At 37.1% G+C, this 21,772-nt stretch overlaps 1 protein-coding gene across 1 annotated transcript; it reads left to right on the top strand.

Annotated features, from left to right (window-relative positions):
• Positions 1-42: 42 nt before the first annotated feature.
• On the top strand, positions 43-17,580 carry LOC140141833 (uncharacterized). Its single transcript, XM_072163696.1, has 5 exons — positions 43-81; positions 5,427-5,693; positions 9,964-10,122; positions 15,372-15,598; positions 16,737-17,580. The coding sequence occupies exons 2-5, from the start codon at positions 5,483-5,485 to the stop codon at positions 17,052-17,054; spliced, it is 915 nt and encodes a 304-aa protein (XP_072019797.1). The 5' UTR covers positions 43-81; positions 5,427-5,482; the 3' UTR covers positions 17,055-17,580.
• The last annotated feature ends 4,192 nt before the right edge of the window (positions 17,581-21,772 follow it).

Below are 21,772 nucleotides of genomic sequence, written 5' to 3'. Positions count from 1 at the left end.
CACAAATATAATAAATATAATACATGTACTGACATTGAACCCCAGTCACCGAGTCTACTTCCTTCTACATACTAAGTAAAGGTAAGTAATATTCTTACATATTTATGATATGGACCGATTATATCCTTTAAGTGGTATACAAGATACCCACAAGATACATTTTCAGCTTTTGAGATCGCACATATTATCTTTTTTGATGTATTGATTCTTCACTTTGGTTGAATTCTAGCGGTACGATCATTTGTATTTACATGTAGGCCTATAGGGAGTGGCGTTCACCCGCAAACATGATAAACAATTGAACTATTTATAGGTAATACATTCCCGATATCGGTGCTTCCATTAGCTTATATTGTTTCATTATCAAAACTTAAAATATCTTACGTTATTAAATCAGTTCCTGGTCTAGCATCATTTGAATCAAACCCCGATTTAGTTATTGTGTACAAACTGTAAGAAGTACACTCTGCAGCATGCCAGTGTAGGCTACCGCAACATGTACATTATGTGTGTATTTAAGCGTAAAGTTCACCATGTTCACAAGACAATGTGATTAGCTGCGATTTATCAATAGAATCTATATACGTGACTAAGAAGAGAACAAGTGCCTGTGTCACGTCTATATAATATTACATGGTTTATTCCTTCATGCCAATTGCTATCCATGATGCACTTATGGTCCATGGCAAGCACGATTCGACCTTTGTGGCATTAAACCCAGTTAACAGGAAATTAATCCAGTAAATCGATTCAGTAAAGCAAATAAGCTCATGCATTCGATCACTAACGGCAACCAGCTTCGGTCGATTACCCCAGCTGCAGCGTGTGTAAACTCTAATTTGCATAGAGGCTGTACGTGAAATTATTGATTGGCTCCAAACAAAGGATTTGAACCGGTGCACGTAATCATGGCGCAGTGCAGTCCATTCAATCAAATGTTGTCATCAACCTATTTGATCGCAGTGCATTGTTATGTGTGTGAGACGAACTGTCGCGGTTGATTGCAATCAAACAAACGATGTCTTATGTATTACTTTGTCCCGTGATGAAAATCGTGATGTTTTATTTAATCACTCTCGAAAAATGTATTTCTTTTGTAGGCCTATTACTTTGTTTTGTGATGAAAATCGTGATGTTTTATTTCATCACGCTTTAAAACAAACGATTTCTTATGTATTACTTTGTTTCGTGATGAAAACCGTGATGTTTTATTTCATCATCACGCTCTAAAACAAACGATTTCTTGTGCATTATATTGGCTTTTATCTAACACACGCGTCGCGTCACGTCGCGTCACGTCACGTCACGTCACGTCACGTCGCGTCACGTCACGTCACGTTGATATCTTCTTAAAAGTTACAAACAAGTCATACGGATTCAGTTCACGATTTCGTTTAGTTTTTCCCGGGGTGTTTCCGCATCGAACCCGTCATTATCCCAGGCCCACAGTGAAATGGTTATCGGCGTGGCGATTGCTGACGGCCGCACACCACCAAATAAGCCCCATTGAAATGCACGTAAAAGGGCAAACAGATTCGCGATTTTACCTTCCATGAATTTCCAGACACGATCATTTATTTAAAAAATGACTTTTTTCTATGGCAAAATATTTACTTGTATTTGTATGAAAAAATATTCCTTATTAATTTTACTTGGCCTATACAAATGTAGGTCCTACCAGCTTTAAACCACGTTTTTGGTAACATTTATTGTTGACCTCTGTTTTCAGGTCAAAAGTCATACGTGGGTCAAGGTCATTCAACATGTCAGGTCAAGGTCAAGGTTAATTAATTCGGACTAGGTTTGGATCAAATCCATTGAGTCTGGAGTGAGATCAAACTTTTAACACAAATGACCACTCAATGACCTTTGACCTTGAAGCCATATACGAAACTCAGTAGCCACTTACCCACTTGTGCTTCCCACAAGGTTTGTGGCATGTGAAAAAAATGTCGTGAAATCACATTTTGGCCATATCAAGTAGGTCAAAGGTCAAATTAGGGTCATGGTCACACAACATTAATGGGGGTGGTCAGTGATTATTGTGACCAAGCCTGGTCAAAATCCGATGTAGTATACGGGTGCTAGACTCATTTTGAAATGTTGCCAGAAAGAAGAAAAATGACCTTTGACCCCTTATTTGTGTACATCCTATATGAAGCATGGGTAGGGGATTCTTCTAAAATATTTTGGTGGAAATCGGCTTAATCGTCTAGAAGCCTTAGTATTTTTGTGTGAAAAAAATCACATTTTCAACTATATAATCAAGGTCAAAGGTCAAATTGGGGTACAAACCATAAATGGGAGTGGTCAGTGGTCATTCTGACCAAGTTTGGTTAAAATCCAACTTAGTATGTGGATGTTATAGCGATTTGAAATGTTGCCAGAAGAAAGAAATGCGGGTGAAAGAAAGCATTTGGCAACATTTGTTGCCAAATGCAAAAAGGAGCAAAAGACAACCGAGACGAGAGCAAATATCCCCTACTGCGAATTATATGACCAGCTATTTACACCGCCATCAAAGAAGACCAAATAATACCGCATCATATACCTCACAGATTCTGCAAAATGGCTAACGTGTTTTATAAGTCTGAAACACGCGAATGAGGTAGCTTATTTTGTTTTGATAGGCCATTTTCACGTGTGTTTCAGTGGGAGCATTATTTAGTGGTGTGCGCACTGTACGTAGGATACGGGCTGTGGTTTAAAAGTAGTTCCAGCAATCCCGATTATTTTATTCATTGAAGCTTTGCTGTGCTTTGCGGCATTGATGAAAAGCTGGAATTCCATGGACTATTTCAAGGACTATTTATCACGTAGGGAGATAAGGGTAATTGTGGAGTTAATAATTTATTATGAACTTTTGATAACATTTCAACGTGACGCGACGTGACGTGACGTGACGTGACGTGACGCGACGCGTGTGTTAGACAAAAGCCATTATATTTGTTTTGTGATGAAAATCGTGATGTTTTATTTCATCACGCTCTAAACAATAATTATAGTTACATGCATTTCAAGAAAAAATCTTATTAAAACGGTAGGCCCTATGTTGTTTAGAAAAATGTAGAAAGTGATGATGATGATGATGTCGATGATGATGATGATGATGATGATGATGATGATGATGATGATGATGATGATGATGATGATGATGTCTCCAAAAGTGTCCGGTTTTTTTCTTGCCCTAAATCGTGCGTATCTATTAATAAGGCACTTCAATAATCAATAATCAGTCCCGTGACGGCCTCCACTAACTAGCTACTAACTTGGGTTATGGGCCCTGATTTTCATGTTCACTGTCACTTACTCATCAGCGAAGTACGACCCTTTGTCAATTACCTACAGTACCAAATTTCGGCATACTATTTAAAAAACTCATCATGATGATCGAACAGAGAGTACTTTAAATGTAGCTTGTACCGTTTTCGTGTGGCATTCTTCAGAAGTGAGCGGTCCGTTTACCAAAATGTTCGGTCAAATCTCCATTCAATTAACACGGGATTTGGCTAGCTATGCCTTGCCCTCACTCACTGTTTGACCAAAGTACGAATATTTCTGAACATCTAACCTAGCTGTAATTTTAGGTCATGTTAGAGAAATATATTTGCTAGAAGTTTTTGAGAGTACTTTTAATATTGGCCGGTTATTTTTCACACATTGACGTTAACTAGGCAAATGCCTATCCTTTTAACGTGGCACGATTTGTAGAGGTCACAGCTCAATGGTGAGAGCACTGTGTATTGTGTATAGGAAAACGGACAGTAACTGCAGTATGCCATAATATCATTAAAAAAGAAACAAATTGGCAATAATATAGACACTATAATACGAGGATATTTACTAAATAAAAAGTCCCCGCTTTAATTAGTGATAGACTGTATAAGGGTACCAGCTTATTTGATGCAGCTTGTTGTTCTGAGTAATTTGACACCAATTTGATTGAAATTGGCCAAAAATTGAGACAGTGCCTGCCAAATAACGACACATAAGGGGGGGCAGATTGGACCTTTATTTTCTAGTTTAAGGGAATTTTATCACATTAAGGATTATGTAATGCATTTTTGGTATCTACTTACATAGTTTTAGGTACAGGAAGGTCATTGATGCACTTTGTGTCAAATGAAACTTTTTAGTGTCCTTAAAATTAACGGTTTTGGTTAGGCCGTGAGGGCGCTTTACCTTTTAGCGACCCCTTTCGCAACCATTTTTCATTTTTAATTCATAAGTTAATCATACTAGAGATAATCATCAATCATCCATATTCTGACATTTTCAGCCATTTATCACATTTGGTGTGGCCGTGGCACTAATTTTTAATACAGGGGTAACCTGCCCATAGCAATATACAGGGGTCAACAAACTTTGTATTACATGTAAGTCAATGGAAGCGTCTCTATATATATATTCAAATGGGTACCACGCACAAGTGAAATAAGGTTGAGAGTTCAAATTTGGACAGATGATGTTATTTATCAGTAACTTTGATTTGATAATAAGAAATGACAAAATTTTAGTAGGGGGGATACGTAACAGTTATTAGGCTGAACAGCGCCCTCACATCCTAAATTGGCTCTTAAACTTGCATCAAAACATACGATTTGTGTAAAAAATTGCATAAATATATCCAGGGGACCCAAAATCATGTAAATAATCATTATAATCCAACAAACAGCAAAGAAAACGCCCATAATTGTCAAAATAGTGAAAAATAGGGGGGTGGGGGAGTCCAAGAAATCCCCGTTATGCGTAGTTTTTTGGCCGGCACTGTCTCATTTTTCAACCGATTTTTGTTGTTGTCAAAATGCTCAGGAGGATTAGCTGCTTCAATTCAGCTGGTACCATAAGCTTTTTGAAACATCACCCCTTTTTTTGGACTGTACAGCCTATCACTACTTTAATGGGAGAGCACACGTATCAAAAGGTCCTGATTTTTTAACACAGGGACTTTCCAAAATTCAAGAGCGCACACCCTAGACATTCCACAATTGACCCTCGCAACCAGAATCAGCTCCCAAGTTTCGTTCGGGTTATAACGAGACAATTAACAGTAGGTTCCTTGTCCAGGAGGAATTCAAGCTAACTCAACTTTTCCACGAGAGCGTACTAAACCACCGCCGATTGAGCTAACTTGACTGAATAAACGGGGCCAAATATGTATAAGAATAATGTACCTATAGTGGTCAGCAACAACCTGTAAAGTGTCCTGAGGCTTGTGGATCAGTGTCTAGGTGCACTTTAAATCATTGAATATAAGATTCCGCAGTTTCTAATGATCTTTCTCGCAATGCAGCAGATCTTATAATACCCTGTAGAGGGAATAGTTTCTCTAGCGTGATTTAAGTGGAAATAAATTAGGCAAAATTGAACAATTAAAATTAATAGGCTCCGAGAATTAATGTATTTTTATAATGTCTCTTTTTAAGGTTAGATTCTTCCGTGCAGATTGAGAAAACCATTCGCCACTCTTCAAGTCCCGAAGATGGTTTACCAAGCAATGTTCATGCTCTTGTTGGTTTCTCTCACGTCCAATGAGATTCTGGGACAAACACAGAGCACCCAGGACAATCAACAGCAGCCTGAAACATGTGAACCCTGCAGCTGTCCTTGCAGCAACTCTGGATTTCTTCCTGGTCCAATGGGACCACCAGGACAATTAGGTGTAGGACTGCCTGGAGCTCAAGGTCCACAAGGTAGGCCCAATACCTTTCTTTTTCAAGTGCTGTGATATTTTTGAACCAAGCACTTATTTGTACAACTACCGTAAAGATTCGCCTATTAAATGGCACGGTGACTCGCTTGACATAGCTGTAATTTTAGGTACACACTAAAGTGCCCTCCCGTAAAAATCCCACCAGCAAATAAGGGCACAGAAGGAGGACGAAGCTCTCAATTTGTACTTGAATTTACCTGAAAGCAAAGGAACCCATGTGAGCCATTAGGCGAATCTTTACGGTATTCGTACATCATGCCAGAGAAGATATCTAACCTTCCCAGAATCCTTGGAGAATAGACTGGCTAAACATTGCTCTCGGTACAGAAAATGAAATAGAAGAAATGCATTGTGGGAAGTGTAAGATATCTTCTCTGACATCCAGCCACATCCACTTTTTTAAACAGCATTAATCAACAAAGGCTTCATCTGATTATAGGAAAACAAATAAAACAATAAAGGACTGTTCACTATTACGCCGGAAGGGGATAAGGAGAATGTTGACACCCCCTCCAACTAAGACACAAATTCACATAACCTCCCTCCTGGAACAAATACAATTACTTTATAGCCCCCTCCTCTTCCAAAGTATTCCATAAAGGTAAAGCCACGAAAAAAAAACCCTGTAAAATCAACCCTTTGGGGCCAAAATTTATTGATTTTGACTGAACATTTTTGAAGAAAAAAAACAGAACATTTTCAAAATATTGTGAATTTTGATCGTTTCTAACAATTGTAAAATGATGATGTTGTACTCACATTTTAGTGACGTTTCACCACTACGCTAGTGGTTTCATCGGACTGGCAAACTCATCACATCTAACTGTTTCCTTGTATGGACAACAGGAAGCCTCGTAGAAGGTGTGATGAGTTGGTCAAAGATGTTATTGAGTGTGTAGGCCCCCTCATCCTTGTTTAGAGTGTCATGTCGTTTTCTGCGGATCTAAATGACTTCTTTTAGCCACCTGGTATTCTTATCTGCTTGCTTCACGATCAATGACTTTAGAGTCCTCCAAAGTGATTTGTAGAGGCTGCGTGATCAGTGATAGCATATTTGTGAATGTCTGTGACAGAGGATTTGCGATTTACACCCGTAAATGGGCTAGATTTAATTTTTTCCACCTCTTTCTGGTGCTCTTTAAGTCAGATACCAAAGGGACGGCCAGTTTCACCAATTTAGGAACTGGAGCAGTCCCTACAAGAGATCTCGTAAATGGCTTCCGCTTTTCGTTGAGGGAGCAGTTTTATGGTACGGTGAGGCTTCAAGCCCGTAGAAAATACATGTTTTTTAAACACACTCAGATACGCCCTCTATATAGTTGACCACAACCATGCATTTGTTTTTTTCACTGCGATCTTTTGTTTCGAGGTAAATTTTGTCTTAGGAGTGGATCTGTCTTGTTTGACTTTCTTAATTGACCAATCTGGATAACCGCATTTTTCCCCAAATTTTCAAGCTTTCGGTAAAGGGCCCAAGCAAATTGGCATTTGTAGAGTATTTGAGGCCATTTCTGAGGTTTGTAGGCCGGAAAAGGATAAACGACGTTCTAAAATCACCGAAAATCTTTTGAAAAATAGTAGTCAAAATGTTTGCCCCATACAGCTAAAAAAAGGGCCCAAATCACAACATCTGGGTCGGTTGGCCAACAAAGCATGGTGTTTTCATATGTCTCCACCGTGAGGCATATTGTTTCTGCAATGTCAATACCTCCGTTTGTCAGGATGTTGTAGATTGACTAAGATATATTCTAGAGAATATGTAGGCCACGGTTAGAAACTCCGGCTACTCTTTTTATTTTATTTGCATATTAAACCTCATAAAAGAAGCAAGTACCTTTTTCATGTAGAGTAGTAGCTTTCCTTATACCAAAAGAAGACGACAAATCTAAACCAGAATTGTTTAGAAATATCACTTTGACCAATGTCAGTGGAAAGATGTTCGCTCAGGTCCTTGTCAACCGACTGCTCACTTTTATGGTGCAGAATTGATACATAGACTAAGCCATTCAGACGGGATTTCTCACTGGAATTGCAGGATGTCAGTGTGTGGAACATACTTAAACCCTGATGGAAACATTTTCATTTCATTTAATTTCATTTGCCAGAATAAACATACAATACAATACAAAATTCTTACAATATAAAAGTACAATACAATCATGATGAAATACATTCAAAAGGGGAAATTAAATATAAAAAAATGAGGGGGAAAAAACCAACCTTACTTGATGTCAAGCAAAATGTTAGAGAAACATGAGAATGAGAGAATATCTGCTAATCCTGAGCTCTGCAGAGGATGGATATATATAACAACATATACCCGGCATGGGTTCACTAGAACCGACAAACGCAAACATGATGATTAAGAAAATGCCCGGAAATGCCCTGTCGTGCCTGGTGAAAGAAGTCTCCGAGCCGAAGAACAAAATGATGTTGGCTTCCCCCTACAGCATCATAAGAATCCCATAGGAAAAGTGCCGAAAAACGGCTTGTGCACCACCATCATACCCTGTGCCCCCAATCATGGCGGTGCCCCCCCCTCCCCCAATGTGATGACCCACGCTACGCCACTGACCAGCTCCTCTGCTATTGGTCACCAGAAATGAACCAGAAGTTCTACTTCAAGACACTACCTACACCAGCCAGTCTGAAGAACGAGGACAGTGTGCTCTGTGTGGCTACAATAACTGTACGATGATCGACTGTATCTATCAGATTGCACAATTTAACAAAATTATGAATACAAGAAAAACTAGACCAGCTAGGCATAAAATTTGCATACAAACAACAATGATATATAAAAACAGTGATATTGCACTATAGGACATCATAAGGTGAAATTTACTTGCAAGCATATTTAAAATAACCGACTGTAGCTGGCAACGGATTTTTGGCTCTGGTAGAAGAAGGTTAAAGGACAGTGCACCTCTGGAGGAGAATTTCCTTTTGGCAGAGGCACTTCGGTTTGTTGGAGGGACAAAATTACCTTGGGATGCGGATCTAGTGAAGTGGCCATGACTGTTACTGACTGTGGAAAAGATGTTACATAAAGGCAGTGGGAGGATGTTGCTAAAGGCTCTTATAGACCATGACATTAAGGTGGATATATTGCGACGATCATCAAGTTTGTCCCACTTCAAGCTTACCATCATGCAGTTATATTGTTAACTGCATGTATGCACACAACACAGGGGCACTCACAATAGGCAATTGAACCCTACTGGTAGCGCTGTGTTGTAGCTATACGGGTTGAACTAGTTAGTATCATATATCAAAAAGTATAAAAACTATGATTTTAGTCCTTTCTCTATGTTTCAATTACTTATTCTTTTCCAAATATCTGAAACTTCAACCCGGTACAAGCTTTAATAACGGGGGAACATACATTTTTATTAAAAGAAATCCTACCATCTATCCAAACTCGCCGTGTTATTCCAATGCACATTTTACTTCACCGGGCAGCCATTTTTTGATCGTTTTTTCAAGATTGGTGTCATAAAACCGTCATAGGTACAAATTTAGTACTTTCTGTCAATCAATTATGGCTTATTATCTACATGTCAATCTTTAAATAATTGGCATAGTCCTTATAATAACGGTACTCCGCCTTAAATGATAGCAAACAGCTGCAAACCAGTGAAAAATATCCCAAAACTCGGTCAGTAGAGATACGCTCGTACATGTCAATAGAGTCATTATCGATTGGGTTTATAGTCGTCCGTAGCGGATAATTCGGTCGCTCATTGGATCAATATTATCAGGTGGTAATAAATTTGCATTGGACAATAGATTACTATATAATGGTTTAGTACTGCATATATCGGTTTAATCTTCAATAAGCGGGTTTATGGCTGGAAAGGTAACGGTGAATTCGCCGTGGACGTAAGTGCACCATGCTGCCAGTAAGTTCCCTTAGATCTGGAGGCATGACATGGTATTCCGAGAGATTGTCCATTAATTAGTGCCAGCAATTCTTCACTAAGAGAGTGACGATGACCGTATTTGCCGGAAGCCCTAACCCTAACCCTATCCCTTTCCGGCAAATGTGGTCACCTTTCTACTGCTAAAACAGCAAAAGAAAAAGAGTTCAAAAAAGCAAAAGCAAACTTGAAAAGGACCGGGGAAAGCAAGAGCGGCCAAAATATTTTGAGTTATTATGAATGTATATGTATGATTATACTTTAATTTTTTTTTTTTTAATGTAGCCTAAACAGTATCATATCATATCATTTATTTTTTACTTACAACAGGTACAACAGGGCCAGTCGGTAACCCGGGGTCACACGGAATACCAGGCATACCAGGCAGTCAGGGATTGAAAGGAGAGAAAGGGGACATAGGTCAAGGGTTGAAAGGTCAATCTGGTGACCTTGGACAAAAAGGTGAACGAGGATTGACTGGTGAACCTGGTAAGATTTTTGATATGAGTAAAATAAAAATCACTGAAGAATAACACGACTTGTGGAGGATTAATTCAATTTGCAAAGATAAAGGTGACATAGGTCAAGCATTGAAAGGTCAATCTACTGACAAAAGTGACAATGCTCCATTTGTCACTATTTAAGGCAAGTTGCCGATTTTGTTGGATTTACCGCATCAAGTCAAATCACTTTGCAACAAGTGGGGTATGTTGGGGGAAAGTGGTTTGGTTTAAAATTGGCAGAGCAGAGCCTTATGGACACATTTTTTTCAACAAGTTTCTTTTGACGGGAAAAACAATGTGATACATGTAGCTAGCCGCCGTACCTGCCAGCTAGCTATGTACATGTGTAATAGTACACTCTTATTTTCCCGTATACGAAATCCTTAAACAACTTTATGCAATCGTAAGCAACGGGTTCACTACATTGCGCGGTAACTCGTTTATTGGTTAATAGTACACTCTTATTTTCCCGTATACGAAATCCTTAAACAACTTCATGCAATGATCGTAAGCAACGGGTTCGCTACATTGCGCGGTAACCGCGTAACTCCCTTCACGGTTTAAGAAACCTAATCAATGGTTGGTTATATTTGTAATTGTTGACATATTAAAGAGCGAAATTCGGCGTTAATCATCCCGAATTAAACATCTAAACAACTTAGTTGTTTACAAAAATTAAGCACATTAATGTTTACATATATTTATTTTCATTCAGCTATTGTTTACTTATTTAATGGATTATATTGGGACCATGAAATTGGGTATCCATTTCTTTCTTTCTTTTTTATTCTTAAAAAAATCCAATTGTGTTGACATCAGAGTAGCTGCCAGGCAATGATCATAAATTTGCTTGGATATCCACTACTAACGACTAATTTCCTTCGGCATGTCTTCCGCCCATGTACACCGGGTATGTACACAACGAGGTCCATACATATGATGATAAAGCAAGACACTCATTTCGGAAGGATCAGACCAAAACAAACAAACAAGCATATCCATGTATATCCATGCCTAGAAATGTCTTTGTATTCGTTGCACATAGGGTATGCCTTCACGGCACTACGCATGCACCCCTGCATGCATTCAATATACACGGTGCATCATCGCGTATCGAATGCCGTTTATGTACCGTGTACAAATTTACACTGCACTGAGCTGACAGATTCGAATAAAGTTCGATCTGTAGACTATCTGTAACACATCCAAAACCTCTCTATATAAATCGCCTGTCATGGTAATTCAGTATTGTCCTGGGCTTCCTGGCTACGTATCTGAATATATGTAGATGGAAATTGAAGTAGATATTCCGGCAAATATTTATGATCATTGCTCGACAGCCACCACGAAATGCCTTGTCGATGTCGCACAGTGTCGACGGCCTATACGATAAATATAAATTTAATACTCCGTTGGTGAGCGACGGGCGAGTGGTAGTGAGCGACAGGCGAGTGGTATTTCACTGAACGCAAGAAAAGGAGTTCTATCTGATTGGCTAGCAATCGATCGCTTAGGTCGCTCAGTAGTCAACTATAAACTCAAAATGGAGCAATTTATTCAATTCGATTGAAATCGATTATTCTATTATTGACGTAGATAAAGAGAGTGATAGTGTGTCAATAATGTACATTGTATTGCACCTGGTTTTACATGCAGTCCTTTAAAATCTTTTCTCAAAGAGTTGAATATTATCACATTTTTTACAGCGGATTTCAAATGTTTTACATCAAAATTGCAGTTAAACATATCCACAGCAAAATACCGGTCCTCACTAATTAGTTAATTTAATTTCCAGGTAGTTAATTTAAACGAAACCTGTGATTTACGTGACAACAAATAAAATTTTCTTGCAATAGAAATATCATATGGGATACTGATATGGTAGGCCGCAACCGCCACAACGTGGAGCTGCTACGCGTAGCTGACTTTTTGCTCCGTGGAGCCAAATTGACCAATCATGTTAGAGTTTTTCATTACTCGGAGGTAAAACTGACCAATCAAGTACGACTTACTCATTACGTGAAGCGAATTTATTCATTAAGAATTTGCCAGACGAGCTTCACGTAGTTGCAAGATATCCTCGGTCACGAAAGTTATGATTCAAAAAGTACTTTATGAAAAGTACGAACCGACTTATTTAAGATGGACATGCACTCACAAGAAACTCATACAGTATTGTACACAACTATATAGCTAGGCAGAGTGGTGGTAAACCATGCACACAATTCTGCGATCTGCAGTGTATCGCCGGGAGCTGATTTGTACATCTTGCGGGGCGTGGCCTGCGGAATTCGACCTTCAGCAAACCAGTTCGGATTTACTTTATATACTAGTTTTCCTATACACAATACTCAGTGCGCTCACCATTAACGCGTGACCTAGTGTATGTTAGAAGTATTATGCCATTGCCTAGTTGACGTCACTGTGTAAAAAATAACCAGCCAATATTTAAAGTATTCTCTGAAATTCTAGAAAATATAGTTTTGTAACATTTCCTAAATTCTTAGCTACTTTAGGTGTTTGGAAATATTGGTACTTTTGTGTTTTAGGAAGGATATGTAAACGACAGATAACACCAAAAAATATGAACAAATCATTTCTAAACCGTGTTAAGTCTGCAAACCATTATGCTTCTCATTTTCAAGAACGCTGGTTAACAATAAGCAGACTATTGTCTCATTTCGTAAACAGTAGACAATATTGTTACCTTGCGTTCGCTTTATAATCATTCACCCAACTGAACTATAATACCAGCTCATTGCTCATTGCACAGGTAAAACAGACACAAGTGCAGTGTGTATTTAACCAGAAAAGATCTGATGTAACATAGTTGAGCTGTTTTCATTGAGTGTTATCTGTGGTGAATTCTACTGTAGACATGACTGCATCATGATTATTTTAAAGTCAACAACATTCAACAATATGATCACCGTGATAGTATGACAGTATCAGTACCGTGGGTGTCAGTGATCCTGGCCTGACACAGTAGACAAACAAACAAACACGCCACACACATGACACATGCATGCAAGGTAACATTGACTATACACTAATCAAACAATGGTATTGATCCTGTACAACTGTTTGTGGTTTATTTACATTCGATTCATTTAAAATCCATTAGTAAACATTAATTTTGGCAAGAGTTTCCTCTCTCTCTGGAACGAGGATGCATCAACTGGCTCCGCGTAATGAAAAGATCTAACATGATTTGTCAATTTAGCTCCGCGAAGCAAAAAGTAAGCTACGCGTAGCAGCTCCACGTTGTGGCGGTTACGGCCAGCCATATCTGATCATGCGAAAATCGTAAAACATAGAATAGAAACAGTGTGGCAGACTCTCAAAATCTCACATTGTATGCTTAGCCCCTTGTCGCTCGGCCTATCTCGAATAAAATCACCATGCGTAGCTGTTGAAAAACGTGAGGATTCATCGTACTATCACGGCAATTTTTGATACGAAGATATAGGGATGATGACGATGTGTGTCGTCCACCATTTTATTGCACTATTTAATCAATCTTCTATTCAAATAAGGGTTGCGTGAACCTTATTGCCGAAATAATACTGATGTTGCTTAAACGCATGTTATTACTTAAACATACATGCTGATTAAAGCATTTACTTCGCAAATGTTTAAACAATAATCAATAGCCCCTGATTAGCCCTAAGAAAATACGAGTAAATTAAAGCAAAAAATCGTAATCAGTGCAAAAATGTTTTAATATCGGCGATAAGAGTGTATAAAGCGTTGATTATATGTCAATAGGTAAAATTAAAAAGATAACGGACCCTGGACGGAACCTGCCTCCAGTTCCAAAATCAAAACCACAAAGGGGTAAATTTATAAATTAAAATATCCGAAATATGTCTCATCATGTGAAACATTTCAAAATTACGAATCATTTATGATACATAGATTATATATATAAAAAACACTACTTTCTTAAACATGTTTAAGGGAAGTATTATGTGTTTACCAAAATATACCACTTTTATCTTTTGAATTAGAATAGTAGTATATCTTTATTTGGTCATGTTGAAGAAAGCTAATACCACTTCTATCTTTCGAAACTTAGCAGTATTACCTCAAACATGCATACCATTTTTTCCTTTTTTTAATTAAATGAACAATCCAATGATACTACCTTATTCTCAGGCTCTCAAAAGTATCTATTTACCATAACTTTCAGATCTTTCCAAATTCATCCAAATTTCCAAATATTCTTCTACTCAACCAATTAAAATTATCAACTGTTTTTGTATGAAAAAAATGTCTGTAAGCAGACTAAAATTTTAAAATTAACACGAAAAAACAGCAAGGCCGCAGGGGCGTAGCCCCGAGGCCGGAGACTCCCATACGACGACTAAACGCTCCAAGTGAGTTTATTTTATATAGGCCCCGCAGGGTTAGAAAGAACGGTGAAACGCTCAAGCCCTAAGCTTTCTAAGTCATGCATAGGCCTATATATCGTATAAAGTGTCTGACTGAATTAATTTATAATGTATACTTTCCTAGTCCTGCATCTCCATTAAAGAAAATAATTCACAGTGTGAATATAATAAGCGCTCTACCGATGGAAATTACTGGAATTACGAAAGACACAAAAGTGTACAATTCATTTTTTTAATAATATAATATTGAGTTGGGTTTTTTTATTCACATCACCGATGTTATTTAAATTATATCAGTCAGCAATGTTTCAAAATAAAGATGAGTAAATTGCTGTTAGTTTACTCATTTCAGTTTTTTATCTTTCCACAGTATACACCAGGTACACTGTGCTCTTATTTTATCAACAGGTTACATAGCATGAATGTTATGATCATATATGAAATGTATAAACAACAATGCATTTGTACTCAATAAACATGATATGGTATAATAATTATTGTAATTATTTTACATTTCAGTTTTTTTTTTTTTTTTTTTTTTCTAATTATACAAGCATTGTTTTATATAGGAATTGGTACTTTTTTACTTTGGCCACTGTAAAGTGTTATTCATACATTAAATGATGATGCCAAAAAAATCAAGTTTTTCTCCATTTAATGGAATTTATCATTTGAAATACTGAGGTGTAAAATAGTATCATTCTTGATCCTTCATAAAAGAATGGTAAGAGAAATAACTAAAAATTTTCAAATTTGAATTCCAAACATGTGATAATATGATATATTTTGGGATTTGATTTATTCAAAACGCTTTATTCCTTTACTTTTCTAAAAACTTCAGGTGCTAAGGGAGACGAAGGCATCATGGGATTGCAAGGATTAACAGGACAGCAAGGCATCATGGGATTGCAAGGTCAGAAAGGAAATCAAGGTCAAGTTGGGGTCAAAGGTGACCAAGGTGAAGCAGGAACATCCTATACAGCTCCTCCTATGTCAGCATTTTCAGCAAGAAAAACTTCAATCCGGCACATCTCATCAGGTACTGAGGTCATAACCTTTGAGGCAGAGGCCCGGGGGGGGGGCACTCAAATTTTTTTTTGGTAGGGGTGTGCCACCGCCAGTTTTGAACTTGAGGTCTAAGGAACTGATCGGACAGCCAAAAAGGAGGGTCTAGGGAACTGATCGGCCGGTCAAAAAGGGGGGTCTTGGGAACTGATTGACCTACAAGGGGGGTCTTGGGAACTGATCGACCGCCAAAATCCGAAAAATCTCGGAAACTAAACCCGCAGGCCAAACCAGGGTTCAATTTTGTTGCGTTTTTGCCACAGATTTGTGAAGGAATCGATTTCACTTTGAATTGTGCATTTAAAATAGGTCTGGTTTGGCCTATTACGATGGAAACCTCAACAAAGCAAAACAGCATTCAAATCAAAAATTACTAGACCCTGTAGACCTACAATCTATGCTAGTAGCCTACTGACAATTATAGCAGCAGCCCACCATAAAAACAAACCCACAAGAATTTTTTTTCAGTGCCGAAAAGAAAAACATTTGGACAACATTGAACTGCCATGCATAACATGAGATGATTGAGTGAAGTGTGCAGAATTTGACACCCATTCCACTCCCGATTTCACTAGACCAGTAGATCGTAAATTACCTTTTAATTCATTGTTTATGGAGAGCTGCAAGGATGTGTACATAATTATTTAAGGTACTTTTCCTCATATTTGGCAATTTTATTCCCAAAAGAGATCTCAAAATCATTTATTTCTAGCTAAATGTTCACCAGCTGGAGGCATGGCGGCCGGCGCAGTTGTCCAATGTTTACAAACAGTCAACCAGTGTTGCCACTATAAAAGGAGCCCAAAATCCCACCCAAAGTTCACTTTACAATGTGTTTCAATGGGGAAGAAATTAATGGAAAATTCCCTTTGAAGTTTTTGGGCTCGCAAAAGTAGCTTTTGGGTCTGCTTTTGGGCTTGAAATAGTAGGACAGAAAACACGCCTCTCAAGATGCCGATGAGAGCGGAAATCGATGATCTGAGGGTCTATGGAACGGCTAGAAAAATTTTGGGGCTTCAGAGCGGGCAAACAATGAATTCAGAGGGTCTAAGGAACGGCCAGCGGCTCTGAAAAAGGGGGTCGTCGCCGCGGCACATACCCGTATAGCTGGGAAATGTGAGTGCCCCCCCCGGGGGCAGAGGACCTTGATGTCGGGAATGATTTTAACCCAAGCACAGGTGTCTTCACTTGTCGCATACAGGGACTCTATTATTTCTCATTCAGTTTCTACCCCGATGATGATTATGATTGCCATATTTATTTAGATCAGAATGATGTTCACAAGGCCAAGATATATAAGAGTGGCCTTAATGGATCGTATCTCATTCATAGTCAAAGCGTCATCTTGTCTCTACAAGTGGGTGATGAAGTGAAACTTGTAGTTGCAAATCCAACATACATTATGGACTCCGAGGACCTAACAAACATCTTCAACGGTTATCTCATCCATGCTACCTAGATAATTTCACATGTTATCTGCAGTCCTTAAAATTCAATTTCATAGAAATCCTAGTTATTGGTCAAAAGTGAAAAGAAGCTGTAAAAAATAAAGCATGTATAGGAATCATTGGTACTCTGCTCTGGTTGCCCCAGGTGATATGCTATTTAGTTATTGATTTTGAGCATTTTAAGTGAATATCAAATTGAAAAATTATAATTACATTACCAAATTTAACTAAAGCAAGAATCGAGTCTAATTATTAACTATAAAAATGACCTTATCAAATACAAATCGTTCAGTGAGTGCAAGAACATTTAGTTCCATTTGCATCATTACGATAAACCAACTTTTTGTCAATGAGATATAAAAGTCAAAGTAATGTCAAATTAGAAACAAAATCGACACCTTACAACATGTACTAGGTGCTGGTGGTGCTTATGCACACAGCTACATTTTACATGAAACAGCTATTCAACTTTATTTCACATTTTATATCAGATTCTTGTACTTCCGCAACATAATATACTAATAATATATAGATGTGTTAAATGTCAAAAATATCAATTTTTAATCATTAGCTATAAAATGTGCATTATATCGCGAATTTTAACAAATGAAAATTATTTGATATAGGACATTATTCGTATTCAGAATGCAATTCGATATATCTGATGTGCTCTCATGTCCCGCAAAAATACTGTCCAAACGTTTGTACCAGAGCCCTTAATGTAAGAATATAGCATATGTGTATGATGAAAAACTATATTTAGCAATTTTATACTCGTATATACATTGTTATGTAAACATGTTAAAATATTAAACATATGAAACGTATTGGTGTAATGTGATAGTGTTTAAGAAGCTTTAGCAATGATGAATGTGTTCAGAAAATTGATTAATTACTAAACAAAGCTTTCAGAATGTACAAGCGATATTTTTTAAGTTGTAAACTAATTTGAATAAGTTGTAGTTCCGATTTAAGAAATTAAGAGTAGTTTGTTTATAAATGTTACATGACGAAGGGAGATAATTTTTTCAGTATCCGTTTTAGATCATTAACGAAATAAAAGATGCCATAAAAAATGTTTACATCGCAATGAGAAGTACAACAATTAAGGTTTCTACAGCACAGTCAAGATTGTTATTGCTGATATTACACGTTGTCAAAGGGTAAATAAAATCACTGAAATGCTTGTATAAATGTTAAACCTATCTTTTAGACATCAATTGAGTTGATACATCAATCTCTAATAATAAGCATCAATTAAAGAAATGCTGATTGTAAATTTAATCCATTGGTGCACATATATATTTCTGTTAACACTAAATTTGTATCTTCAAATAGCTTCATTTAGCATGTTTAGTATTAATAGATTTTGCTTTGTAAATAGCGAGCACATTATCATATGTGATGCGATCAAGCAAAATCAGTCGGAACTCGGAAATATTACTTTTTCAGTTTCTTATAGGATAGTAAAATCATTTACAAATCTGGATTTTGCAGAAAACAGAATTGAAATTGAACAACAGGTTCCAGAGATATGAGCAATTAAAATGTTTCCAAAACAGGAGGAAACAAAAGGAAATATTTCCTTTTTAAGGCTATATCTCAAAATCAATGTTTCCGAGTTCCGACTGATTTTGCTTGATCGCGTCACATATAAGAATCAGCTGTATCTAAACAAACAAGCATACAAATTCTGCTCTTTTCGCCAGCCCATTCGGGGCTGGTACCTGTTTCAGGTTTGGGGTCAGTTTACTCAAGAGATTATATTTTAGTGGTATTGGAATGATTTTTTTTTTACTTTTTGTGGTTAAATTTTTTTAAAATATTTTAATTCGATTTGTTAGGAAAAGTAAGTATGTTTTGCCGTTTCAACGAACGAAAACGAGTGAGTATTACCAAAGTTATGTTTGAACTAATTAATTATGACTTTAAAAGTTTAAAGGCCTAAATGTAACAATAATAGTTAATATAGCATCATATGGTCAGCAGAAGAAAATCTGACATCACCTATGATGTCATATCAGTGTCCTTGACCGGGGGTCCTTACTCCTTGACCACTGAACAGCGTGATATCATGTTGATAACAGATCTATAGAATCAAAATCTTCATCATATCCCCGGATCATATCACAGATTCTCAACAATCTGTGATCATATGGACCATATTGATGTGAAAGTAGTTATCTATCATATCCTGTGTCGTTTTATGGATAAAAATGACTCAAAATGTTATTGATGAAATGGTTGCTATCATAAACATCAGTTTTGTCTTTTCAACAGGAAAAATCCGATGCAAAATAAAGTTTTTAGGGCCTAGCTATAATATGGGCATAATTTATGCATATAGTATTGAACAATGTACCCCATTTGACATGCACTTATAGATAAATAAATTGTCTTACTTTATTAATTTAATAACTTCTTTATTATAAATAAAATGACACATAACTATTTGATTCATAAAATTACATTCAACAAAATGATTGAAGAGAAAACACACAAGGCACTAGGCAGACTGTTATAGAATGGAGTATGTAAGATGCCATGTCCATAGCTTCGCAGGATAGTTTCCGACTAGCAATCAACATGATCAGCACATTCAGAAAAACACAGTTTAAGAGTGAAGATTGTAGTGAGTAACCAGTCCTTTATAAATGTGCTGGCCACTATCTATTATAATATAGTAGGCTTAAACTATACATTGCGAATTAATTAAGTTATTTTAAAATAAAATGTACATGTAAGTTAACTCAAACCGGCAGTGTATATATCGAAAGCAGTGAAATCGGACATTCCTAAGCGAAGATATTGAGTTCGTAAGTTCTGGTATTACAAAATTGGAAATTGAGATATCGTGGGTAAAAAGATGAAGAAAAAAAAAAACCAACGACAACAACAACAACAACAAAACAAACAGACCAGAACAATTTGGAGTACATGTAATGAATTAAAAGAGTTGACATGAGATTAGGAATTAATGTTTTCTGCTGTTTCAGTGTGCATGTTCTCATCGTTGATGGTTTGGTGGACTGTCATGTAGATGTAAGCGTGATCCTAAAAATGCCTTTCACATTGACCAAAACTAATTACAAGACCTCTTCTACATTGAGGCTGGCTTTCCCTTTTAAAGGGAATTTTTATATAATTACAAAATAGGATATTTAATATAATGTGATGCATACTGTTGAGATGTCGACATGGTCAAGTTGTCAACTGGAAAATCACTTTGTTGTTTTTGGCTACAATTCACGAAGTCGTAAATATTGTGGCAAGACGTTGATTTCTCAACATGGAATGTCGTCATTTTGCTACAACAAAATTACTTGTCGAATGCCAAGAAGTAACTTAACATGTTGCATCTCTTAAATATGCTTCCGAAGGTTTCTGTAACTTCTAGTATATTATAGTACGAGTATAGTTATACAGTTAATATGCATTTAAGTAATCAAGTAACTTGTATATAAAATACACATAAATCACCAAAGGATGAATTCACAAAGATTTCAATATGAACACTCCGGCAATCCGGGAAATTTGAATATCGCGTGGTGAGCATGGTGAGAGACGGCTATTTTTATTTGTTTTTAAGGTCACTATGAGTTTGTTTTAAATAAAACCACGTGATTTGTGCTTGATAATTATTTTTCTAACGTATAAGAAATAATGTTGTGATTGCGGAAGTGTTCCTTTAAGAAGTTTGAGGGTGTATATGCAAATAGGAAATCATCATACCTGTTGAGCTTCGATCAACAGAGAACAACCAAATTAATTTATGTGAATTCTACTCCTGTCACACATTTTAGTAAATTTGATCATTATCATTGATGATAGATTTATAAGTTTATCTACTCTATCTGAATAAAATATACGGAATTCATTCCAATAAAAATGTGCAGTGTTTTTCTAAGTTGAGTTTCTATTACCGAGGCAATAACCAAAAACGTGCTTTATTCCAAGTGATAAAGGAGAACTTGGTTTTTGAAAGGTTAAAGAGTCGTTTTCTGAGTTCAAAATAGCATTGTGAAAAGTAACACACTGGTCTTATTGTTAAGCGTTTCCAAGAAATTCTAATAATTCACATTCACATTTCCAAAATATACCCAGCATAAACTTTACCCTAGACTCTGATTTCTTTGATAACCCTTTTATGGGAAACCAGGCCCGTACGCAGGATTTTTTTTTGGGGGGTGCTGATTTTGAAAAAGTGGACTTATTTCCAAAGGGGGGGGATTTTGTGAAAAGTGGACTTTTTCCCCAAATTTGGACCTTTTTTGACCAAAAAACAGTAAAAAAACCTGATTTTTTTTCTCGCTACGCTCGCAAATTCTAAAATTTTTGGACTTTTTGTATACTTTTGCAAATTTCGGGAGGTGCGGTCGCACCCCCCGCACCCCCCCCCCCCCTGTTTACGGGCCTGTGGGAAACGGAATAACTTTATAAAGCAAATTACCAAAGACTTGAAGTGAGTCGTCGTAAGGTTGCTTAGGAAAACTTAAAGACATAGCTATATTGACCATTTGGTTTATTCACATTTTTCTTGAACGAGTCCATGAATTATAGAAGTTGGTGAACTTGTTCAGTACAGGATTAAGCACCAGCATTATAACAGTTCCCCATATAGCTGTCGCGACAAACGCAGCGATGATTTTGCTGTAGCCTCCTTCCACTGCAGCAAAAATGTGACGCAGCGACAAAATATCGATAAGAAGCCAGGCCAAACTAAGCGAAT

This window comes from Amphiura filiformis, chromosome 20, assembly GCF_039555335.1.
Source record: "Amphiura filiformis chromosome 20, Afil_fr2py, whole genome shotgun sequence".
NCBI classification, from domain to species: Eukaryota; Metazoa; Echinodermata; class Ophiuroidea; order Amphilepidida; family Amphiuridae; genus Amphiura; species Amphiura filiformis.
The sequence above is the reverse complement of the archived record's forward strand: the minus strand, read 5'-3'. Positions and strand labels throughout refer to the sequence as shown.

What these genes read in the sequence shown, in the direction of transcription:
- LOC140141833 (XM_072163696.1), top strand. Translation starts at nt 5,483, where the DNA reads ATGGTTTACCAAGCAATGTTCATGCTCTTGTTGGTTTCTCTCACGTCC. An exon ending in AGGATTGACTGGTGAACCTG is followed by an intron (nt 10,123 to 15,371) that starts GTAAGATTTTTG and finishes TAAAAACTTCAG; the next exon opens with GTGCTAAGGGAGACGAAGGC. An exon ending in TCATAACCTTTGAGGCAGAG is followed by an intron (nt 15,599 to 16,736) that starts GCCCGGGGGGGG and finishes CCGGGGGCAGAG; the next exon opens with GACCTTGATGTCGGGAATGA.